Source organism: Vanessa cardui, chromosome 4, assembly GCF_905220365.1.
Source record: "Vanessa cardui chromosome 4, ilVanCard2.1, whole genome shotgun sequence".
NCBI classification, from domain to species: Eukaryota; Metazoa; Arthropoda; class Insecta; order Lepidoptera; family Nymphalidae; genus Vanessa; species Vanessa cardui.
Genome location: NC_061126.1, coordinates 7,753,251 through 7,779,746, shown reverse-complemented (window position 1 = coordinate 7,779,746; position 26,496 = coordinate 7,753,251). Strand labels below are relative to the sequence as shown.

At 31.3% G+C, this 26,496-nt stretch overlaps 3 protein-coding genes across 8 annotated transcripts; 1 reads left to right on the top strand and 2 right to left on the bottom strand.

Moving 5' to 3' along the window:
* Window positions 1–8,535: 8,535 nt before the first annotated feature.
* Window positions 8,536–16,377, top strand: LOC124544306 (muscle LIM protein 1). 5 transcript variants are annotated; one of them, XM_047122799.1, is made up of 11 exons: window positions 8,536–8,774; window positions 9,373–9,506; window positions 9,993–10,158; window positions 11,167–11,293; window positions 11,774–11,870; window positions 12,046–12,130; window positions 12,963–13,259; window positions 13,342–13,474; window positions 13,581–13,768; window positions 14,174–14,327; window positions 15,485–16,377. In XM_047122799.1, the coding sequence occupies exons 2-11, from the start codon at window positions 9,392–9,394 to the stop codon at window positions 15,605–15,607; spliced, it is 1,485 nt and encodes a 494-aa protein (XP_046978755.1). In that variant the 5' UTR covers window positions 8,536–8,774; window positions 9,373–9,391; the 3' UTR covers window positions 15,608–16,377. The 5 variants fall into 5 exon arrangements, 4 of the variants coding, with proteins under 4 accessions (XP_046978755.1, XP_046978756.1, XP_046978757.1 ...); XM_047122800.1 differs by lacking the exon at window positions 11,774–11,870 and adding an exon at window positions 11,530–11,626; XM_047122801.1 differs by lacking the exon at window positions 14,174–14,327.
* LOC124544308 (selenoprotein F) lies at window positions 14,414–15,074 on the bottom strand. Its single transcript, XM_047122803.1, has one exon. The coding sequence runs from the start codon at window positions 14,955–14,957 to the stop codon at window positions 14,451–14,453; it is 507 nt and encodes a 168-aa protein (XP_046978759.1). The 5' UTR covers window positions 14,958–15,074; the 3' UTR covers window positions 14,414–14,450.
* Window positions 16,378–17,326: 949 nt separating the features above from the next.
* Window positions 17,327–24,543, bottom strand: LOC124544305 (DNA repair protein complementing XP-C cells homolog). Of its 2 annotated transcripts, XM_047122797.1 has the most exons (10): window positions 24,006–24,543; window positions 23,447–23,562; window positions 22,810–23,077; window positions 20,209–21,828; window positions 19,863–20,137; window positions 19,252–19,493; window positions 18,585–18,810; window positions 18,337–18,505; window positions 17,934–18,088; window positions 17,327–17,792 (listed from the first exon to the last, which is right to left on the bottom strand). In XM_047122797.1, the coding sequence occupies exons 1-10, from the start codon at window positions 24,385–24,387 to the stop codon at window positions 17,604–17,606; spliced, it is 3,642 nt and encodes a 1,213-aa protein (XP_046978753.1). In that variant the 5' UTR covers window positions 24,388–24,543; the 3' UTR covers window positions 17,327–17,603. The 2 variants fall into 2 exon arrangements, with proteins under 2 accessions (XP_046978753.1, XP_046978754.1); XM_047122798.1 differs by lacking the exon at window positions 24,006–24,543 and having other exon boundaries at window positions 23,351–23,481.
* Between the last annotated feature and the right edge of the window lie 1,953 nt (window positions 24,544–26,496).

The window sequence follows — 26,496 nt, the reverse complement described above, 5'->3', positions numbered from 1 at the left end:
CTATCGATATTTTTTCAGTTCTGAATAATGTGACAATACAATGTATACTTTAGTAATTTCCATAAAATCTTCATAAAATATACTTATATATAAATATACTGATTTATTATCATTTTCTCAACATTAAAGAAAATAATTGTGAGAAAAATCTTCATATAACGAATGATATTTTGCCGTAACTATCAATTCGCATTGGAACAGCTAATAATACAAGCTATAAAGCTTTAAGGGAGAGTAAGATTTTTGTCCAGCTGTAGGAATCATATAAGCTATTGGTTATATTTACTTGGTGGTAGAGCTTTGAGCAAGCCCGTCACTCCCAGTCCCAGCACCACACCACCAGTAACCACAGTTAACACCCACTCATCAATTATTCTACCGCCAAACAACAGTACTCAGTAGTGTTTGAAGGGTGAGTGAGCCAGTGTAACTACAGGCACAAGGGACATAATATCTTAGTTCCTAAGGTTGGTGGCGCATTGACGATTTGAAGAATGGTTAATATTTCTTACAGCGTCATTGTCTATGGGTAATGGTGACCACTTACCATCAGATGGTTCATATGCTCGTCCGTCAACCTACCATAAAAAAAAAATTAGCCGTCTAAAATTATATTTTCTTGCAACACTATAAGAAAGAGCTTGGAACTCATTACCTCTATAATATAACAGAGATGATATAAATCTATATGAATAGAGTACTGTTCGACGATAAATACATAAGGGTAATTTTGAAAATGTATGTTATAATCCAAAATAAAATCTTCCAAACTCCTTAAAGTTATTCCTACTAGTAGTTGCGTAATTGTTTTTTAAATACAATATCTTTTAAGACGTCGTTTTGTACACCTTCCACCGTGCACCCCTACATATAAATAAGATTACCACCATACATACACGTACTAATAATTGGGAAACATGCTTTTAATTAATATATCTTTTAACTGATGTAATATTCTATGTAAAATCATGATACGTGTAACGTAAATGTTAAATACAAACTCATAGCGGAAAACAGCTTATTATTTATAATTATCTAATATTTTATAACTAATTTGTCAGAAATAATTTTAAAGCGAATCCTTGACTTTCATTACTAATATGATACAAAGACTATGTCATTAAATCTAATTACGTTTTGGCAACACTTAATAAAATATTTGATTCATATATGATTATTATTTTTGGATATAGGTGCAATAAATTATGAGCAGTTCATGATTAGCTGTTTTGTTTTAATATTCCACACATTTTGAAGGTTTTCCATTAAATTATTGCTTTGGATTATAAATTAATTTTCCACTATATAACATTTTATTGCAGTTATATTATTTCAATTTATTAGTTTTATTTACTTGGTTATAGTATTTTTATCCGAAAACAAGCAGAGCTAGTTTTCAAAGCATACAATATTGTTGCGGACTTTTGGCAGACATAACACTTTCACATTACTATTCAATGATAGTTTGACATTGAAAAACAATTTTTAAATAATGACACACCCGGTGAGTATTCGCTTGGCTTGCGTCATACAGGTAAACCCAATCCAATGTTGTAAACGAATCAGGGTTCCCGGCTCTCTTTATATAAGATCTTATGATTTTTTAAATAATATCAGCAATGATTTTATTCATTAGATAATCTGATTGCAAAGGGGTTGTATCACGGTTATATTCCAAAATGAATGCTTTCTATTTTAGTTATTATGTAACCTTATACTATTATTTTATAAGTAATAATTCCTAAAATCTAAAAATAAATATCATGTCATACAAAAAAAACATAAAAGATTTTCGATTATCTTATTTTCCAATACTAAATTGGTATGTAAATATTTGTAATATTTAAAAAAAATTATTCAGTATTTTTGTAGTATACTAGCGATCTATTTTAAACACATCTATCTGTTTATTGTAGCTATCTCTTTTCTTTAAAAAGATGCAAAAGTCTTATAATACGTAGAATTTTTGTTTATACGTAATTTCAGTTCAGTTGTGGCCACTCGTATTTCTGTGGCACACGCTTTCAGGTACCGAAATAGCCCCGGATACGTATGCACTTATACATAATATGATGTTATGTCCGCAGTATTCGGTCAGGAAACTGTAACATTTTACTCACGTTTAGACGGGAATAAGAAAATAGATACATTTGTTAGTTATCACTTAGCACCTGAAATAATAAAGAATATTAAAATAAGCACATACTTATTGCTTATTTTTTATTTTCTTAAATCAATATATTGAAGTAGATCTTGAAAGAAAATAATGAAATATGTTATATTAACAATATTATGTGCTCACGTTAATATAATAAAATTGGAGTGTCTGTTTGTATTATTAAAATAATCGCTTTTAAATAACATTTTTATACAATAGTAATATATTATTGGAATTTAAGATCTAGAAGAATGTTATTTCTTTCTAGCATCAGTATATGCAATTCTTTATGTATTGTTATATATATATGTTTTATCATTATTATTCAATATTCCTAACTCTAGTATCGCATGTGGTTAAATTTTGACCTCTATTTTAGTTTAGTAGTTCCACAAAATATCTGTTTTTCACGTATATTTCTTGTGATATGATTTTCATTTATCACCAGTGATAATAGTTTATGTAGATAATAATTTGAACGCATATTTTAATATAGTCGAAATGAATATTATTTATATATTTTTGTAAATTAAAAAATTAACTATTCATTGTAATATATGTTTTATTAGATAGTAGACATGTGTGCTATTCTGAAGCGCATAAATTAATTGTTATGTTATATACGTGGACCACCAAGTCGACCACCTGATGGTAAGTAGCTACCACCGCTCATAGACATATATGCTGTAAAAATAATAACCATTCCTCACATTACATTAATGCATCATCAAACTTGGGAGCTACCATGTTATAACTCTTGCGCTTCTAGGTACACTGGCTCACTTTCTTCAACCTTCATACTGCCAAACAACAATACTTAGCATTTTTTTGTTTGACGGTAGATCATATTATACATGGGAGGTACCTAACTAAACTGGTTTATACCTTTGTGTAGGTCTCTCCCTACCACCAAGTTAAATTAACGAGATAAACTACTTGGAAGAGTGTAAATTATTAAAATTATTTATTGGTTAATAAAAATCTTAACTAAATATTTTTATCTATATAAGTTAATATAAATATATACCTAATAACAAGCATTCTAAAAGATATCTCTTAATATGCAATTAAATCGTCTGTAAACAGACGTCGGGTGTAATGTAACATGACTGTTTTTACAGTTTGATCTTAAAAAGGTTACGTTTCATTTGCTTGCCAAGTGATTGTTTAATTTTGTATACAAACGCAGCAGAAGAGTATAAAAATATTTTTAAAGATATTTCTTTTTGGTTTTTTTTTTTTGAAGATGTCTTAGCTTATTGATTAATATTATTCATCTTATATGAAATAACATAAACGTAATATACAAGTTTAGAAATGTATTTGTCAGATTCTACAACGTAACGTAATAGTATGGTTTTATGATAGTATTAGATATCGTTAATTTCCCGAAAAGTGACTCTGAAAGATAGAATATAAGCTTTGATACGAGAAATTAATGTGTTACAATGGATACATTGAATTAGGTTGTTTTAGAGACCGCTGCCTGCTGAAAACAAAGAAGCGATAAGTAGAGTAGATGATGTTACATTATGATCATCTAAAAGTAGTCTATGAAATTTTAATACAGCGTAGGCGGCTACCTACAGCGGGAATGAGTAATACGTAAGACTTCTGTAGCGCTGAGTAAGCGGTGCTCTGTGAGGGTTTCCATGTTATTTTAGCAGCGGCCCACGCGCTACGCAGAGAGATCCACCACACCTGCAGATTCGGCTTCAAACACCTGAGTGTTATTTAATCTCGAATCTTTTACATTCCACGAATAAAACAATCGATTACATCTACCGAACATTACGAATTTATTTATAAACGTTGAGATCTGTAATGTGTTAATAAGTATATTTTAAACAGCATGTGTTTATCTGATCCATTTGTTGAATATTAATTACATAAAAAGAAGACGTAATTGACCTAAATATGCTATAGTGCCGAGCTGCTAATGTACCAGATCACATGACATATCGGAATATAGATCTAAAATTGAACCAATCGTATGCGAGTAAAAACTTAATAACATCAACAGTTTTTCATGGAAGCAACAGCAACGGATTAACTTTTTAAACAATTAAAATAATTTTAAATTATATATAAAATTCTGAATGTTCCTCAGCATTTAATTAGAGTGTAACGACTTTTTACATCGCTCGATGAAGTAAAGCAAGTCACAAAGGGGCGCGATCGAGATATGGACAAGTTTGAAAACGTGCCAGCTCTGAATTTTGCTGCTAGACATTTTTCACATTTCACGGCCATAAAATTTATGTTGCATGTAATAAACTTTGATACAAAAATATCGCTGTTCGTATAATTTTCACAAAATATCAGTTATTAGAGTAAAAGAGATCCCATAGCGTACATTTAATCGATCACATCCTTTAAATCGTAATTCTCATAGTTTTAATTCTGTAAGTCGATGATTTTTAATAAATGTGAGCCGAAATTTTGAGTCGTAAACTGATATAAAAAAAAATTAATGCCTCAAACTTGTTTTACAAGTTTCTGGAAAATTAGAAAAACGCACTGGATTTCAAAGAAACAATAAACACATACTTTTTTATAATTACAGTATGTTTATTGAAATGAATTAATTATCTCTATATTTTTACGCTTAGTTCTATAATTATAAAGAATATATTTTATTATTAATACTTTCGAAATAAAATAATATTGGACGTAAATTTTGAACAAAATAGTAACATGTAATAGTAATTTATATTTCCTGTCACGATGTTATATATGATGAGACGTCAAGATATAAACAATGCCCTCTCAGAAATAATACATTGCTTCAGTCTCAATAAATTATTGTTAAATAGTAAAAAGACTAATTATATCAAATTTATTACTCCGAAGGTTACATGTTTAAAAACTGACGTACAAATAAACCTTATTGACACTAAAATCTTGATATTAGTCATATACTATATACATTCTGAGCTGCAACATGGAAACCTTAAAACCTGTAAGAAATACCTAATGGGTGTCCTTCTCGATAAGAATCTGAAGCTCTGGAGATAGTCGTGCTGCACTTACATATATATATACATAACCTCGAGAAGCAGACAAAGGCGCTAGTTTAGCCCTTGAGCTAATAATCACAAAAAATCCTTTTTAAAGTATGAAACTGTAGCATGCTTAAAAAGAGTAATCTATCATGCGTCGATAAATAAGAAATATACGATGGTTACAATGATTTCCAACATAAGTGGGGCATTTATGTTCGTAAGTGTAAGCATCCCTTAAAAGGAAACATGCTAGATGTACAACTCTAATTCCATTTTAGATAAATAGCCTTGAGTACATTACGTGTTCGCCATGTGTTCTCAACTAATAAAGTTGCAGTTTTATTATATTTGTTGTTTGTTGATAAAATATTGTTAGTTAATTAAATATTCGTAACATACTCGTTTACGTGATTTATTTAAATTCTCGTCTAGATTTACTGCAAACATGAAACAACAGAGTATTTCGAAAAAAAAAACATCACAGATTAAATAGATAATAATTGCATCAAAGTTTATAAGCATGAATATTTCGTTGGATGTTATAACGTAGCCCATTTTTAGGAATAGCATGTAAATGTCCTAGTTCTGGTCCTTTTAGAAGAACCCTTATGTACAATGTCCAAGATTATAAGCAGTAACCAAACCCATTAAAACAGTGTGAAGATTTTTAGACCGTGAGACCGAAATCTTTAGCTGAGATAAACGTGTTTTAGCCATTTTGTGCACCCTGGCTTATCATTTTATGCAATCTTGTATAGTATGTAAGAATTAATTATATTATTATTATGCACTTGCTTTTATAGTCCATCTTTATTGTAAACAAACATTATTGATTTGATGTAAGCATTAAAACCACTTCATTACAAATGCTTGACCTTAAACCTTTTATAAGGTATGTGCACTTATTATTAATGATGAATCGTTCATTTTATGTTAGTAGGTAGATGCATACATATGTAGGTAAAGCGCCAAAATGGTAGTTTTTCAAAAATGAGTTTTACTAACTTATCTTTGAACTTCATTTCCGATTCACGATGTTTTTAATTTTTATCCAAATGAGCCGGGAGTTATATTCGTTAAAAATATTAATAGACAAGCAGGTGTACAAAAGTTGGCAGAGTGCGTTATACGATGCGATCCGCAACTGGACTAATTGTATACGTACAATAAGTTTTATTTTATCATTAACAACTTGTTACTTCCGGTTTTGTCCGTATTTTTTTTAATATTCACTAAAATGATCAACAATGCTTAAGGACAACTTAAGAATTAATTGATATCGCCTAATATTATCACTTCATAATCAGACAACACACTAATAAAATGTTAAAAAAATCAAAAACACCGACAAAAGGTATACTCTTATTATTGTTTCTTAAATTTTAATTATTATGAATACACCCGAATAAGCGTAAAGTAAATGAAAATTTAATAATCTTGATATTTTATGACTTTCAATTGATGTTGAGACAATACATATTAATTAAATAGAATTATTTTTAAAACGAGTTGTAAGTAATTCTAGTTTTGAACAGCTGTACGCCCTCATCACAAATCATCTTTTCGTCAGCGTTTTGTCGCACGACAAATATAAAATTGACTGTTGGTCATTGTCGATTTATGTATAGTTTAAACTTGCCAAAATTGTGACTCAAGCATGTTGATCTTCAGTCTATCTTTAATTTATTTTTGTCTAATGATACTGATTTTGGAATATGACTCATGTACCGATCGAATAGGAAAACGTCTCACTTGTAATAATAATATTTGACGTCAATATTCTTTTCACATACAATGACGTATTTGGAGACATTATTTATGTATAATATATTATTTTTAATAATTATATGTTATCTACAGTGATGATATACATTCTAAGGACCTACTGAGACATACCAATAATGTTTAAATTGCTACAAAGTGTATGTGTTCTCTGGATGAGTATATATTCCTTCTACTTTTCTTATCTTAGATAAAATACTATTTAAAGTATTAAAACTTAATAATAAAGAATCATTCTGAATAAAAATTGGCAAAAGATACAAAGAATGACTAACTTGAATAAGAGAGATAAAGTGCAAATTTTTAAATTAAGTTATTACATATTAATTGAATTTGAGTAAACTTATGAATACCAAATAAGTGTGTATAATCCAATGATTATATACACTTATTACTTTACAATTAACGTTAAATTTTATTACGTTATAAATATTATTTAAGTCCATGTTCGTCAAGAAAATAAATAACTGTTGGGCCTTTTGCCCTTCTGGGTAAATAGCACCAGACAAATAAACGCTAATATTCTTCTAACTCTTTTTTTTTTCCATAATGAAAGATAGGCAATGATTGGGTTCTTATATATATATATATATCTGATAGTAAGTAGAACACTGATAGGGAACTTTAAATAGTATATATATGATGTCCTTTGTACCAAAAATTATACTCATTGTATTTTACTCGATTGCCTATCTACACGGTAATGCGTAAGTAAATACCTAATTATTAAAAATTTCTTGAGTATATAGTAACAAGTTATATTGTTTTTTATTGAACTTATAAATTTTATTTTATTAATATTTTTCAAAATTCTTAGAAAAGTTATCTAGATTTGGATTTTATAAATTTCATGCGAATAAACATTGATATCCAATATGAGCTTAATCAGTGGCCCTTTACAAGATGACAAGATACGTTCTTGTTAAGAATGAAATATTTGTTTTAGAACTAACGCATAGTTATACTTATATTATATTATTGTTAATATTTTAATTTTTTAGGTTATATTTAGAAAGATGAAACTCTTTATTCTAAGAGCTATGTCGTTAATGCGAATTTTCGCTTTGTTAGTATAATTCTACATAACTTATTTTGCCAAATCATCATTTTGTTTCTTAAATTTATAGCAAGCTTCAATATTTATGGTTTATTTAATAAAAATAAAACACTTAAAACTTATAATATTGTGGTAAGAAGAGATTATAATTAAACATAAAATAATATAATATAATTTCGAAAAGATTTAGTTTAGATTTTTCTAGTAGATATTATTTCAGACTATAATAACCAGAAAATGAAATTTGAAATGAAAAAAAAAATGTGTCGTAAAGAATATATTTTTGAAAAAGTTTTATTAAAGAATAATCAATACTTTTTGTATTTAATTATTAGTACTTGCCCAATAAAAATGCCAATCATGAAAATGCGATGTACCTAGATGATATAAATCGATCGTATTGTAGTTTTTGTGTGAGTATTTCAGTGACGCACCAAGTAAACCAAAACATAAAATTAAATGAAAATTAATTAAATGCGATATAGAACTTTATTTAATTACTTTCAATTGAGTTTTTTTTAGTATTTTGATTGTTGTTGGTTGATGTGGTCACTGATAATCTCTTGGGGTAGTCACGAAGTAGAGCCGAGGGCGAGGGTGCGAGGGCGGCGCGGACGCCCCTCCACTAGGGCCGTGTGCAACTCGCGCATAGACTACGGTGTTCCACTGCCCTCGCGCATCATTCGACCTCCGCGAACCGCAGTCTTGGCACCAACGCCCTGAACTGTATACGCGTCCGGGAGCTCGACTCTCGTAGCGACTCGACGAACAGGTCCGTGACTGGTGAAAGTGATATAGAATCCTGAAAACAAAACTTAACCTAATCGCGAGTGTTTTTACGGCTCCTTCCTTATGCGCTCTATTTATAGAGTTGCATTGCTACTCCAGAAGCGTAACTTTACCTGGACGCCCCAAATTAGGAGCGTCAGAATTAGAGCCCACGCAGTGCCCGCCTGACTGCACACGTCCTTTTGTGATATCTTTAAAGTAATCGGAAAGAGCCGTATTAGCAATTTTTTTTTAATTTCGATGTATGTGGTTGTTGAACCATAAAGTGCAAGTTTTAAAGCGATGTTAGTGAAGCTGGCAACTTGGATTTTGGCCAATGAATGCAATAGTTAGAATTAAATTTGTCAATGATTCAATGATGCTTTATTTTCGTACTTTAATTTATGATGCTTTAAAAGTGACATAACATGATGGAAAAAAATGGAATAAGTACAAATACTAAGTATAACTTACTTAATAATTAAGTATTGACTTGACCTATTTCCAAGATGCTGCTTCAAAATAATTATTTTAGAAGTATTTAGTAATCACAAACATGAATAGTATAATTATAAGTTAAACATGTAATCTTTCTTTTTCAGGATAAGTTAAGCGAGCACAATGCCTTTCAAACCCGCAGATAACCCTAAGTGTCCGAAATGCGGCAAGTCCGTATACGCGGCAGAAGAACGTGTCGCCGGTGGACTCAAATGGCACAAAATGTGCTTCAAGTGCGGTAAGATATCAAAGCATCAGAATAAGATAGTGAAAACCTAGCCAGAATTTCAAATTATAAAAATCGTAAAAAAATATGCCGATTAAACTTAAGCTATTTTTAAAGATATTTCTCTTTCTATGCGTAAAAATTCAATAATAAAAGAGAATGTATTAATAGTCATGGAATTTTCGTTCTTTTTTATGGAAAGAATAATTTATAATTCACTAGCAACATTAAAAATGAAACATTTTTTATAATATATAATTAATAATTTATATATTAATATAAACTATTAATATATAAATTTTGTCAATTCGTAATTTGACGAAAATATCTAGATATTAATTAAAAGTTACAACTGTTGAATTTTAAATTCTATAAAACCGCAAAATAAAAGATCAAAAAATAAAGTGGAGATAATAACATTTTTGATAATCTCAAAACAATTTATCCATAAATATGTTTGTGTATAATTTAAAAGACAATTATTTTGGCGAAAAACAGGTCTTTGCCAGAAGTTGCTGGACTCCACCAACTGTACAGAACACGAAGGTGAACTTTACTGCAAAGTTTGCCACGCGCGCAAATTTGGACCTAAAGGCTATGGCTTTGGTGGCGGTGCTGGCTGCCTATCCATGGACACCGGAGATCATCTTAAAGGAGAGAACGCGTAAGTACAAAATTATTTAGAACTCCCGCCGCCCGCGCATCTGAGGGTCTTTCCTTATCTAAGGTCGTTATATCGACCGGCCTGCGGGCTCGTACGTAACAACATTAACCGCGTGTACATAATCTCATATAAGCAGAAAGTGCGCGCTCGGCTGTAAATTATGCGCTGCCCGACATATGCATGACCAGTCTCCGTTTATGTCGCAACAGGAATTGAGCGCGAGCAGCCGTCCAGCAGAGCTAGCGGGACGCCGACACGCATCTCGGCCAACCAGCGGTGCCTCGCGATCGCCACTGTACTTTAAATTATTCTAGTTAGGGTTATTTATTCGCTATCGCTTAATTTATTTTGTTTATCGGTATAATTATTTATTATTTATAAAAAAATGTAATAAAACAGTCGACTACCATTCCGAATTGTTGTTAAACGGGAACGTGGTTGAGACCGGTTTGGGCCCGACCCGCAACGGCTAAGGCTCTCGCCGGGTCACCGCGTTCCTTCCCTAGATTTTCCTTTCCTCATTTTCGGGGCGAACCGAAAACCACAGCACAACGGTGAGAACCCAATATATAAAGCCTTGGCACGGCTTTGTACGCTCGAGACGCACCACATAGCATGTACAGAAAATCTACGTCATTCTTGTTATTAGTAACTTTCTCCGCAACTGATCCAAACTAACAATTAGTTAATGCTTGTCATAGATAAAATCATAGACAATCCATGTGATGGGATAAGGAAAGCGCCCTCTGATAAGACATATGTAGTATGTGTAACTAAACTTAATCACAAGCCACACGGTGCGGGCGGCCGGGAGCCCTTACCTTCTCCCATTACGGCGGAGGTGCGCCGCCGGCATCACTTGCTTTTGCTACCATAAGTGTGAATCATTTTGTTTTTAGGGGTTATTGGAATACTCCGATGCCCAATAGGCTTTTAACAATTCTTCTTAATTTTGGCTCAAACAGATTGGCTCTGGCGAGTAGTCAATGATTTAGTCTATTTGTACAGAGGGGGTCTCCGAACAAATGGAGCCTGCATGGAGTCTCGTGTCATAGCTAAAGCACCACCGGGTGAAGGTTGCCCGCGTTGTGGCGGCTATGTATATGCTGCGGAACAGATGCTAGCTCGGGGAAAGGTAAGGCATTTTAAAATCGTTTTTTCTATTATTTAGACGGTACAGGATATAATAAAAGATTCCATTAATCTCTATACAATATTAAAAAAAATATCAGTTATACTCAACTTTCATATCATTAATAAATACAAATAAACATGTAAAATCGTATAAACACTTGTAAATCATAAAAATACTCTTCACGAAACGAAAGAGTGCTTATTAACAGAGGAATAACAGCACCATTTGTACCGTAGGGATATCACAAGCGATGCTTCACATGCTTAACTTGCAGCAAGGGTCTTGACTCAATGACCCATTGTGATGGACCAGATAAAGAGATATATTGTCGAGGTATTTGAGTCCTTACGTCCATTACCTGAACGAACATTCCGTTAGGAAAGTTTAGGTGCTAACGTTAAGTATCATTGTGGTAACCGCGTGTACCTACATCCTCGCATGAATGCTCCCACACATCCTCATTATTCACTATATGTCCAGGCGTGGCACAGGGAGTGCTTCAAATGCGGCGACTGCCAAAAGCGGCTGGACTCTACCAACTGTTGCGAAGGCCCTGACAAAGACATTTACTGCAAAGGTTCGTTCCTTTATCCAAATTACAATGAAACTAACTTTCCATAACTGTTAATTTTATTTTTTTCATAAATAATTTTATAATTTAAAAATCCCATGTTTTCTGCCTGTTTTTATTCGACAGTGAATGAATAGATCTGTCAGATGAGAGGTTAATTAATCTTATGTTTTCTCTTTAGTTTGCTACGGCAAAAAGTTTGGACCTAAAGGATATGGTTATGGAAAAGGAGCTGGAGTTTTGCAAAGCGACCCTTACGCCAATGGGTAAGACTTCGTGTTAACTTGGTTTTTTTTTATAAATATCAATATTTTCATCATCAGTGTCATATTAACTTAAAGTAAAGAATGTTATTTTACAATAATCGTGATAAGGTGTTCTTTTTTGATGAATTTTTGTCTTACGTATCAAATTACTTATAGAAGTAGAAGTCTCCATAATATATTAACTTATCTAAAAATATTTTGGGTACCACTGTTATGTCAAAAATTATCATCTCAGGTTACAGACAGGTTTAGGTTATTTCCATCGCATCGCTTTCATAAAAACAGCTTATAATACAAACAAAAGATGGCAGAATGCCAATTCGTAAATAGAATGCGCTGTTCGTTCTCGAACGAACTAATTTTAATATAGGCAAGACTAGCCACGCGCTCTTACAACATATTTAATCTGATGCAGAATCCACCCATTTATCTTATTTATTTATAGATTGGGCGCGAACTTTTAAACAAAATAATTGCATAACTGTATGTAATACTTGGTAACGTAGGTAGTGCATAGAATTTTGATAAATAAGTAGGTGACCACTGTTTTCATTTTAAATGTTATAATAATGAAACGATACTTAGCGAATAAATATAAAATTAAAAAAATTAATACGTTTTCGGTTTGCGAGAAGATGCTATTCATTTTATAAGACCATAAAGTACAACAATATTTCAAAATTTTAATTTATTTATATTAATAAAAATACTTAATATAAATGTTTATCATGAAGCACCACGATGGACCCAATTATATTTCATTTTAACATTTATTCGATCTGACTCGCTGAGCTACCTACGCTAAGTGTGTGTTTATACTTTTACCTAACAGAGACCAAGCTCCAAAAACAACGGTGATTGACACCGCCGCAATCCAGGCGCCTCCTGGAAAAGGTTGTCCACGATGTGGTGGAGCCGTCTACGCTGCAGAACAAGTTTTGGCTAAAGGTCGTGAGTGGCATCGCAAATGTTTCAAATGCCACGACTGCTCTAAGACTTTGGATTCCATCATCGCATGTGACGGACCTGACAACGATGTCTACTGCAAAACCTGCTACGGCAAGAAATGGGGACCGCACGGTTACGGTTTTGCTTGCGGCTCAGGATTCCTTCAAACTGACGGCTTAAGGTAGGTTTACAATAAAGATCTCACAAAAGTTTTAGGTAATTTTTGTTTATGAAATCTCTAAACATTGAATTATTTCTTGCAGCGAGGAGGAAATTTCGGCTAACAGACCTTTCTACAATCCTGATACCACTTCCATCAAGGCACCTAAAGGTCAGGGTTGCCCAAGATGCGGTGGAATGGTGTTTGCAGCAGAACAACAATTGGCTAAGGGAACTGTGAGTATATTTATTTGATAAGTTGTCATTTTAATTGAATTACTTTGTGATCATTGATCACACTTTATTTTAATTTACATCTTTTAAATAAAATTATTGTTAATAGATGTGGCACAAAAAGTGCTTCAACTGTGCTGAATGCCATCGCCCATTGGACTCTATGCTGGCTTGCGATGGGCCTGACAAGGAGATTCATTGTCGCTCATGCTATGCCAAGCTCTTCGGACCCCGAGGCTTTGGCTATGGTCATGCACCAACACTTGTTTCCACTGATTCTGAGCCAACTGTTACATAGTAAGTAGACATTAATTTCTAATGAAAAAATTAACTTTTATTTTCAGATTTACTATCATACAGTCCTTTAATGAAACTGTTGTTTTAAAAATTTAACATATAATTTGAGAAAATAATATTTTCCAATTTACCTATTTAAATATTTGGTTTGTTCTCCTAAGCCATTCTGTAGTCAGATATATGTTAATACTAGTGTTTAAAAATATTTTTTGTGCATTAAATAATGTTAGATTTATCCCTACTTTTTCTATAATGGTAACTGTTTGCACTGACTCACAATTGTTTCCCTGACTCTTAATGAAGTAAAAATGTGTGTTTACAATACTACTTAATTTAAAAATTGTACATAGGTATTTCAAAATGTGATAAAACACAATGTACTTATCATTAATAATACCACTACAGCACAGAACAGTTACCCTTCACTGGACAGAAGGCAGCTAAAGGTCAGGGATGCCCACGTTGTGGATTCCCTGTATATGCTGCAGAAAAAATGAATTCTAAGAATGGTACATGGCACAGAAGATGCTTCTCATGTGCTGACTGCCACAGATCTCTTGTAAGTATTTTTAGTATACTTGTAAGTATTATCTAAAATTTGGCTAGTGGGATCACATAAACTTATACAGTTAATAAAAATTTAAATAATTATCAAAATAATTTATTTTAAAGAAATCATTTATTATATAAGATTAGTTTTCAAAAACCCACGATCTTCATCCTCTTCTTTTACAAGGTGTGTGTTTAAAAATTCTTCAACTGAATCTGTATTCCATTTTTCAATTGCCACTGTATCTCTGACAATACCATCTTTGTCAAGAAGCTTAATTATTGGGTCTAAGCCACGTAGGTATTTAATTTGCAGATTTGGGAATTTAGCAGGTCTGTCACTTTTAACGAATGCTTGAATTTGTGGATAAGCTGGAAATTTGCAAGTGCAAACCTCTAGAATAGCGCGTGCATATTTCTTTTCATTCGGTGTCGATTCATCGTTATGACAGCATTGCTTGCAATGTTCGACTAACTGATCTAAGCTGAAGTCTTTAAGTTGGTCACACGATGAACATAAAAGATTTGCTTTTATGAAACCAAGGGAAGCACAGTCTTCTGTGGAAAATTCTGCTAAACTGATATCGGTCAAGTACACTGTTAAAATAACAAATGCCACTGCGTTTTTTAGGGCAGCCATTGCAATTAAATTCTTATTTGTTCATCAATACTAAATTTATATTGTAAAATGCATAACCTAATATTGATAAAAATATCCTACTGTCAGCGTCTACTTGTCAATGTCAAATGTCAACCAAAATCAATATAGATTATATTCATAATGTTGGTGGAGCCTTCTCTGTCCGCAATTTTGAATTCAATACTGACGTTTTTTGACAAAAGTTTCTTTATACATTTTCTGAATGAAATTATTAAAAACAATGTTTAAAATTGAAACATATTTTTATAATACATAATATTATTCCTAATTATGTATGTAAGATGTACAATAATATTTTGCAAAAATTTAAAAACTGAAATGTATATGTAGGTATATATTTGAACTTAATTCCGAAGCTTAAGAATATTTAAAAAGTCGGAGTTGTCGGGGCATCAGTATGTCTGTTTTCCCAATTCAGTTAATCATAAACAGAATCATTTAATTAGGACTATTTTGAAACAAAACGTTGTTAGAATAATCAAGAATACTAATTTTGCTTGTTTTAGGATTCCACCAATTTGTGTGATGGGCCCAACGGCGAGATTTACTGCCGCGGATGCTACGGCCGAAACTTCGGACCAAAAGGCGTTGGATTCGGTTTGGGTGCAGGCACATTGACCATGGCTTAATAATAGTATGAAGCTGGACTTTATAAGATTACAGAATGCATGGTAGCATGAAAGGAATCTAATCTATTGCATATCGCTACCTTATGTTTCCATCATACCATGTATTAAACTGGTTTTAATAATGGTTGATAATATCAAATAAGACTCATGTATGTAAAAGATTTTATTATTTGATAAGGCGAATATTTTATGATAAGAAAATATAAATTAAGGTTACATTCCTTTCATAAGTACAAACTGTGATGAATGTGTCTGGGCCCTTAGTTTATAAATTCGTCATAAAATATCGTAGCGTAAGATGCATAGACTTAATAGTTATTAATAAGTATGTAAGGTTTATAAACACTTTATAAAAATAAACAAAAATACAAAAAAATATTGAAAGGCTTTTTTAAGTTGGCATTGTGAATATACCTTTTAAATATCACTTTTTTGATATATGAGGTAAACTATCCTGTAAACGCGGCAAAGATTACAATAACATGTAATCGTTTCGACCGACCAGATCTTACAGACAAGATCTGAAGGACATATAAATAAATTAATATATATATCCGTACATATTATATATTTTACACCAAAGATTTTTGTACATAATATTTTTCACTTTATCGTAAAACAGCAGTGAGCTGTACTAGATTTAATACAAAATGCTTTGAAGCTTTCGCAATGTAACATAAAATATCATAATTAAATTAAGGCAGCTTATTGCATTATATTGCAACTATAATATTCGTTATTTATCATATTTAATAAATAAATAAGCACCAGTTTCGTCTTTTTTTTTCATTTAAACATTCCTCTAGATAATGGATATAACGATGATTGCGATGCTTGAATAGGTGTAATTTTAGAGCAGTTCCGTACAAAAGTTAAAGCTACTAGAACACAGTGACACAATAATGGCTAAGTGGAAAAGGGATCTTAAATCTCGAAGAGTATCAAATAAAAATGTTTAATTAATCAAAATCAAAAACATTTTTTTAACATTACTTTTTTCAATTTATAACACTCACTCACTCGTATGAGATATCAATTACGCCTCACATCGTTAATGGGTCACAAACCTAGTCAATTAATATGCTATGAGTCTGGTGCTACACTGACAAAAAATCATAAAAACTGAACATAAAAATACTTAGTATTACTGGTAATATTGCTGTTTGGTGGTAAGATAAGACCCGATGAACCCATAAAGCTCACCAAGTGTCTACGATACTCAAAGTTAAGAATAAAAATTAATAGATGGTGTTTGTCAAGTAAATCTTTACATTGACAATATTCATTGCTGGTTGCCTGACATATTATCCATACTAAATGTAATAAAACAATGAATTTACATTTTAACATTTATTTTAAAAACATTGTAAATTGACATTATTGGCGGATGAAAGTAAAACAATTCTAAAATATTAAAAAAAATACTTATTACCCGTATTTGATGATTATGATCGAATTTATTCACACCAGCCACTATCGACGGAGACTAACCAACCGTGCCAGAGTTTTATTAAAGTGCATAAGTGTCCACACGTTATAAACATAGGAGCTCTATCTTTTCCTTCGATGGATCCAGCGAACCCGAGACACTGGTTAACAACTATGAAAACTCTCTCAACTTTTAAACTGAGAATTTTATGGCAAACTTCAATAATTTTTCTTCATACCGACCGGCGGTGTACATCCTAGAACTTCTGCATCTGAAACCTTGTGAGCTAGCCAATATAGACGCTGAACGCAGTTGAGACGGATGTATTCAATTAGACTTTTTGGAAATACGTAACCAACTGAGGTAAAGACATTAGAGTTTTTAGTAACATCAAAAACGAGACTACGTCTCATAAAAAAAAACATGCAATTTAAAGCTCAAACAATTAGATCTAAAAACATTAAAAAATATTCCCTTGGATTGTTTCATAGAAAATAGGTGGATTCGATAACAATAACATTAATACTATTTACAGACTATTTTAGCCTAACTTCAACTTATATTTAATTATTTTTTCTTTACAACGAGTCTTGGACCTTTAGCTTTTGTTTTGTCTTTAGATGTGCTGGGCTCTTGGAATCCATATTTAGCTTTCAGCCTTTCTTTTATGAGTAAACCTCTTATAAGTTTTCTCCAATTACCATAGACCCGAGCATCTATTTTTTCTTCCTCTTTTCGTTCTTGTTCTTCTTGGTCCTAAATGTTAAAAGTATTTCAAATTATTCTGGTAAAACTGTAGTTAATATGACTGAAGAAAAAAATGTTGAACAAATGACATGACTATTTATATATAAATATGTATAATATAAAAGTTACCATTAAATTTCACTGAATTACCTTAAGCCATGCTTCTGTTATAATATCTTCAAATTCTTTACAAACAACAAATCCATCATATACAGGATGACAATAGCCACCGTTGTAATCAAATCCTGTCATAGCTGGAGCACAATCTATGTTTAATTTCTTGGCTATTCGATTTAAACCATGTACTGAAAATGAATTGAGAAGTTTAATTTATTTAACTTGTACTTATATTTATTAATCTACATAAATATTATAAATGTGACAGTAACTATGTCCCTTTTCCTTTTTTTACGACCAAACCGCTGAAACGAATTTGATGAAATTTGGTATGAAGTAAAGTTGAACTCCAAGAAAGGACCTAAAACTAATCTTGTTTTAATAAAGCTCTTTCGTCATCAGTTAAGAAATAAAAATAATTTCAGTCTAAGCTTACACTTCAATAGAACTGTTCCCTTTGGTAGCATACACTCTTTGAACAATTCAACATTTCCATATGGATTTCGAGGTACAATTCCATTTTCAGCTGTTGGTGGTTCATAATCTTGCACTTGCCAGGGTCCAAATATTTCGAGTGCTTTCCCTGTTATTATCTTGTTCGACAGCTGAATAACAAAATAAAAATATAAAATAACTGAAATAATAATGCTAATGATAAAAAAATATTTGTATCATAGTATTTACTTTGTCCCATTTTGGGCGTCCTTTGACAATTTTGTACGGTTCTTCGCCGAGTTTCACAACTTTTGCATCCTTTAGCCAAATCTCTCGTGACTTGCAAACGTAGACGCAATCTCTGGCATACACTGGCTCACTTCTCACAAAGCCTAGGACAGCTGCATCAGGGGGGTAAATCGCTTCGAATTTAAGCAAATGTCGCTTGAGCGCGTACAATGGATGATTTTTATATCTGTTTAAAATTTTAAAGAACATATTATAAATGTGTGATAGGTAGTTTGAAATGGGCTGTTGTTATTATCAGCAAAGAAAAACGCTTTAGATTGCTTTGCTATAATTTATAATTTGATATAGTTGACGATAGCAAATAAGAACTACTTTTCAATTCCTCTCACCATGTCTGTATAGATATAGATTTAAAAGAAAAGGTTAGAACCTTTTCATATAAAAGAAGATGAACATAATTTATTTCAAACTGAATTATAAAGCAAAATTGGCAAACTCTTACTTGATTCTAAATAAAAACAGTTAAAAACATCCGTCTGTATGTTATTTTCCGCATCTCCTGGTTATTCAAAGGGGCAGTATTACTTATTGTTAAGTTAACTATTAAACTTACAAAATATAAGCAATGCATCTAAATAACAATTACATTGATTTCAACTTCACTTACTCTGAAATACTTTTAGGTAAAGGTGCTTCTAGTAACATCCTGTTTAACCTTTCGTCTTCTTCTCTATCCCTAGCTGTTTTTGGTCCAACCCAAGGCTTAATAGACTCATCCCACCATGCAGTTTCAACGCGCTGTTTACGAGTTATAGTATTCCAATGTGGCACATATCTTCGTGTCAAATCTTTTAAATAATTATTATTATCCCATCCTACAACGTACCTCACAGGATGTGTTGCGCGATTCTATTGAAAAGAGAAAGAAGAAAATTATCAACTAATGCTTTCCTATATATAAAAATATCTGTATAATAAACATAATAAAGCAAAATATAACATATCTTACTGCTCAAGAGACCTCCCAAACTATAGGTCTATTGGCTTGCAATTTATAATAGTCATTACGTTCGAAACAACAGGATCATTAAGGTAGAATTTGAATGTTTTACCCCTACGATATCGGGAGGGACAAAGAGATATATTATTTCTTTTAAATGCAAAAGTTACTTGGTCTCATCATCGTCATTGTGAAATGTTACAAAAACGTTGTTACTACTGTAAGAAGTCGAGGGCAGCAACTAGAATTAATATAAAAATAAGTAATTTAATACTTACATATAGTTCATTAACACAATGCACTTTGCCTTTCGTAACATCAACTGGAACCCATTCTTCCAATTCTTCTACATATATTTCACACCACACATCAATTTTATTTAACGGCAATTCATCATCGGTTGATATGACACGACGGTCAATTTTTTTGACATTCGTTTTAGGTTTTGAAATGGTTTTAGTAGGTTTAAAGTCATCGTCGCTTCCCGCTTTACTTTTTGGGGATTCTACAGCCAAATAATCACTGTCATCGTCAGATTCTTGTTTGATCTTTGCTAAAAATATAAAACTGGTTATAACTTTGTCATGTCGAAAATAGTAAAAAAAACAGATGTTTTGTACCTACTTTTGACAATACCTTTCTTAGCTTCAATTTTTGTCTCCTTCACTCTTCCCTTGATAATATCAATAAGGTCATTTGTTACATCATTTTTAGGTTTTGCTTTCTTTTTTGCTATGTCTTTATGGCTGACTCGCTTATCGTCTTCTGAACCACTGTCGGCCTGTTTAATAGTCCGGGACCTCATTACAGAACCTGAACTTACTTGAACTTGTTTTTTTGAGTCACTATTAAAATATTTACTTTTGTTTTCAGTGGTGGTATGAGCACTTCTTGTTCGGGTTTTTTTAATTGTTTGCTGATCATTATTGTCTTTGGATGTTTTAGGTTCTGATGTTCTTGAACGTTTTCTACCGATAGGTGCTGTCTCTTTTTTTGTAACGTCACCAAAATATTCGCTTGAAACATTATCATTATTTTCATTTGTAACTACAATTTTAGGACCTTTCTTGGATTTATTTTTCGATGCTGGTTCATTAGTTTCATTAATCGACTGCTGTTTATTTGTCGCAGATTGAGTTTGATTAGCTACACTTTTATTACTTCTTGTTCTTCGGGAACTTATGGAGATGCTTTTTTGTTCTTCCTTTTTAGGTTCTGCAGTTTTTTGAGGTTCTAAACGATTCAAACTTAACGACTTGCGCGTAGTTTCAGCAGGCTTAACATTTTTATTTTCAATGGCTTTACTTGTCGTACATATTTTATCTGCAAGAGTCTTCAAATTATTTTCTTTTTGTTTTTTAGTGGAAGTTGTTTTATCATTTCCCTTTTCTCCCTGTGCAGTTACATTTTTTCGTGTTCTTTTAGGAGGTGAAACATTGTCTTCATCTATATTAGTGTTGCTGCTCTTTTTTGTGGCTAAGGTCTTTTGTCGTCTGGTTTTGACAGAAATTTCATTATCATCTCCACCATCTACCTGCATTATATTATCAACTTCACTTGATGAATCATAGTTACCATCAAGTTGAGGTATTTTCTCTTTTTTATGTTTTACCGTATTTTTCGACTTATCTGAATCTTTTTGTTCCTCTTTGACTTTAGCTTCTTTATTTTTTTCACTCTTACCTTCTTTTTCTTTTGTAGATAATGAACAAAGTTCAGAAGTTGGTGGTTTAATTGGTAGGGTTACAAAGTTAAACATAACTCGACACTGCAATCCAAGACTTCTTAACATAGAAACAAAAACAAAAACCATATATTTCTTAGTAGTAAAGACTCTACTCTTTATTTGTTGCAGCAAGATATTCTTCAAGGGCGGCAATTTAGGTTTAAACTTGTTTTCACTTTTGTCTTGATTTATTGTCATCTTATCATTGAACCATGTTGTAATTTGTTCTAAATACTTCATATCCACTCTGTCTCCCGGGTAAGAGTCTTTTGATGGAACTACAGATAATGCAGCTGCCAGAACTGTCGGATCATTTAGAACTTGACTAACATAGTTACCATGTCCTAACCAACACAAAACGTGGACTTTATGCATATAAACCTGATATTCTTTCTTAACTCTATTAATTTTTCTCTTCATCATCATTTCAACATCCAGTTTTTTTGTTCTCCTACATATATCATTAGGAATGTCCACTACGAGTTGCAAACCTTGTTGCGGTATACTGTTGGTTGTTTCTAAAAGTTTAAAAGAGACAATTTAATATATTCATTTGTATATATTAATATAAATCAATGATATTGGTTTTCTCATGTATGTGACTAGATGGCTCTACAATACAATTATTTTAATTTATTTTATATAATTTGTGGTACTTATATTTTTAAGATTTTTTTATTTCTTAACCCCCATAGTATCAAAAATAAGTAGTGTGCTAAACAGTGCATGTACAAACAACCCTTCCGACCACAACAACATTCTAAGTTGAGGTTCGTCCTTGAAAAATCCACTTTTACTCTGAGCCTTCAAGTGCCTGAGGCTTAGTGAAGCTTTAGAAGTCCTTTAGGATAACATCAATACATCTATTTGGTGGTCCACAAGGTAAAAATAGCCTAATTTCCAATTCTGGGTTAGGCCTACTGTTGACATCCTATAAAATCGTAACACTACAATGAGCATAGAGGGTTACTTATATGGATGAATATAATCTAAAATATGAATATTAACAATGCTTTTCTTCATAAACCACACAACATAATCAGCATAATATTAAAATTATAATTATAGGTACTTTTATGGTGTATAATTGTAAACTTATTAATATTTTGATAATAAATACACACCAGCTATATAATTTCTTGCTATATTTTTCAAATATTTCAAAATTAATTATTTGAAAAATCATTCACATTAATATATGTATTGAAGAACCTGAGAAAGACGAGTTTATTGCCCTATATAGTTTCTTTGCAAAAATACTTTTGGTACATCAAAATAAGAATTGTTAAAATTAATTTAATCTCTTTTGTAATTATTAAATTAATAAAAAAAAGAGAGTTTTGTTATGAAAATTACCCTACTTTAAATCAATAATTAGGATATTATTGTCATAAATATATTTTTACCCTGTCCAAGACTGCTACTTATTTCTACTGACTAAATATTATGCAATAATTTGGTTTTGGTAATGAATAGTATGACCTGAATAGTAGACCTACCCTTAACCTCCTCCCAGTCTTCAATTTCTGAATCACTGTCTTGTCTAGTCTTTTTCTTCTTCTTTTTGGTCATTATTTCTGTTGGTACTTCTTCTTCACCCAGGGCAAGTAAATCTTTAACATCGGATTCATTGATTTTATCAATTTTTGTTGTATAATTTTGTATGGATAATTTTGTTTCTTCAATTTTTAACTTTTGTTGTTCTAGTTCTAGAAAAGTTTTCTTTGCAATTTCTGCACTATCATTTTGTAAATTATTCGACCATACCTGGAAATTATATAAGGTTTCATATATAATATGAACATATTTTATTATTAAAAGATTTACGTAACATGAATTAGTAACATCAATAAAGAATAGAATGCTTTAATACAATACCATTATTTAAATTTATTTAAAAATTAAATTTATTCAAATAAGAAATTTTAGTGAGAGAACAGTTCACTTGTTAACTATAGTTCTAATAATTATTGCAATGATAATTATAAATGTGACGAAAAAAACATAAGTATATTAAGGAATGCAAATATCATTATTTACCTAAATTGAGTTCAACAATTATTGTTTGTGTACATCTGCCAAATCTAGTGCCAAAAGTGATTTTGTTGTATCAGACAAGTTACAAAAACAACTTACATCCTTATATTCTACTTTATCGTCTGTATCGTCATCAGATTCATTTGTTTTAATGGTGGTGAAACTCGGCAAGTTATTTCGTTTTGCAATTGTTGGCGATTCATCATCACTGCTGTCTGAAATAAGAATGAAAATCATCAAATTAAAAGTATGAACTTGATTAAACAAACATATGATACAATTAAAAATTAATATAGGCAGTTTGGATGTTACTTATTCATTTCCAAGTTCATAGTCATTAAGCAAATTTAGTGTTACTAAATAATATTTAAGCATGCATCACACTTTGGATCAGAATGTAGATTCTACAGAACATTAATGGTAAGAAACTTATCATAAAAATATGCTCAAAATTCCCTTATTTATAAATAAAACAAATTACGATAATTGTCATTGTTTATCGTAAACATAATATTAATAAAGATTTATTTATTATTTATTATAAAAATAAAAATGTAAAATTGAGCATTGCAGGAATAGGGCCTGTATTTTATTGATAGCACTTGGAAACACTTTGGACTCGACGTATTTATTTTGTCTTAATAAAATAATGACTAACCACTTTCTGAGAGATTCAATATAGGTAACAGTTTATCGGTATCGGTTAGATCTTTGACAGAAAAAAGAGCCGGAGAAACATCAACATTTTCTTCAATGTCTTGTTCCTGTTGTTTATTTATTTTGTGAATAATAGATTTTGTAAAGTTTGTTTTCTTAACAGCGTTAGACTTTTTAAACGATGTCGATCTTTGCTTTGACTTCGGTTTTTTAGGTTGAAAATCATCTTCTGAAGAATGATGCTCTTCCTCTTCCTCTTCATCTGAACTGGTTTGATCAGTTATAACTGCTTCCGAGCCGGAATCACTAAAATCACCCCCTTCATTTTCACTATCTTCATCTTTGTAAACTGTTTTTATAACCTTTTTCCTTGTGGTCGGCATTATGCCATTAAAATAATTTAAAATTCAATGAAATAACAATTTTGAAACATATTCCGCAAATTTTAAATGCGTGTTTAAACAAGTATCTGACCTTCAAATCAAATTTTATCAACATAAAAAACTGGTAAGTGGGGGACGAGCGAGTGAGTATTCAGTATCAAAATTTGACATTGACAATCGCAGTGCGCACAAACTAAGAAGAAAGAACACTTTATGTAGAAACTAGAAAAGAATGACCCTTAAAATTTAAAACAATATGAATTTTAGATAAGTTAGGTATAGGTACCCTTGCAAAGGGCTTTATATTTGAATTAATCTTCAAATTTATAAAACCTAGTTAACAATTTAAATGTTAATTTAAGGTCTCTTGGTCCATTCTGGTAATTTATAAAACTCAATTCTTTTCTATTCATGCCTTTTATGTCATATATAAGAACTGAAACACTTCTCCTTACATATTTACTATTAAATATTACGGTACACAGATAATTTAATAACAAACACGACCAGAATGTTGCTTTCATAAAAAAACCTCCCCAAGCTGGACCAAAATATTCTTACAGTTATCGAATACATTTTCAAATTTCCTTTAATTATCTATGTAACCTAGTAAGTGTATTAACCTGGTTATGTTATAAGTATATATATTTACGTTCGAAGCAAAATATATTAATTAAGTTTAGTTACGTTATTGATATCCTTGATATTTTATTGATAGCCCAGCAGTGGGAATTTACAGGCTGTTGTTGTTTGATATCCTTGTAGTAGAATTCACAAATCTTACTTATTAGTTTTTGTAGTACGTTTGACTAGCTCAGTAAAGTGTATCAGGCTTCTCGCTTATCAATTAAAGAATTAAGTTGTCTGGCTACCTTATTATTCCTTCAGAGCACAAATGATGAAATATTCATCTCTTTATATAGATTTTGTCTATACATAAATGTTTTTCAGTGAAAACTCTTAGACCTTGGGATTGGAGTAACGCAAAAATCTTTACTAAAACTATAACACGTCGTCGTTCCCTCTACTGGTTAGAAGAGGGTTCTATGATCTATGAGGGCTCTATGGTTCATTCTTGGTATCATTTGAACGCTCTCGTGATTTGTACTGTAGCTATTTTTATTAATTTATTGGCCTATAATTATGAGACCTTAACGTTAAAATATAAATTGAAAACAGTTAATGAAGTAGGTTATTCAAAATCGGAAAAATAGTGTCTTCAAATGCTCTTGTTTATTCAAGACTATATGAAGATTCAACATTGATTTCGTGTTTAAGATCAAGTTTTCAGAAAAATGAAACAGGTGACTTTTTTCCACAAGCTTAAGTTCAAATGGTTGAACCATATTTTTCCAAAATTAGCATTTTTTTTATTTTATTATTATATTTTTTGCGAAAAATAATTATATTTAGCGTTTATAGGAATTACAAAAATCGAAAATTTATATATCACAGCCTGATTTACGAGACGTGTTTTTGCAAAATGGTTGTGAAATGTTTGCGATATTCAACGGGGGTTTTATGCGGAAATGTTAATGATAATATGTGATCGAGAAGGTCGCTGCGCTTTATCTTTTTAAATTACTATAACATAGGTGAAACGCAGATCAAGATATTCAAGAATTCCACTTATTTAAACTCAGCCAGTCGTTTATTGTAAGTCTGTCAGTGTGAGTGATGACACGCTGTACAACATTTTGCCTTGTTGTTTTGCTGTACAGAAAAAAGTGTATACTCTCAGTGTATTTTAGTGTGTAAAAGACAAATTACAGATAATAATAGCGAATTTAACAGTTATTCTTGCAAAAGTATAAAAATATTTTAGCATTAGAACAAAACTCATCAATTTTTTTTTTAAATAAATCTTATAAACTGCTCGGTTTTAGTAACTGGATTGTGTACACGAGATTAGAAGGTTACTTTTTGTCAATGTTATACCTAAGTTTATAATCTTGAAATTCCATATGGACAATAGAATAAGCAAATACAAACTAATTTGCTATTATTTTATACATAACAATTTGTATGCATTTAGAGATACTGTTGAAATCAAATCAACTAGTTATTCTATTCCGGTCATCATTTGTCAGCTTTACGTAACCTAGAGAT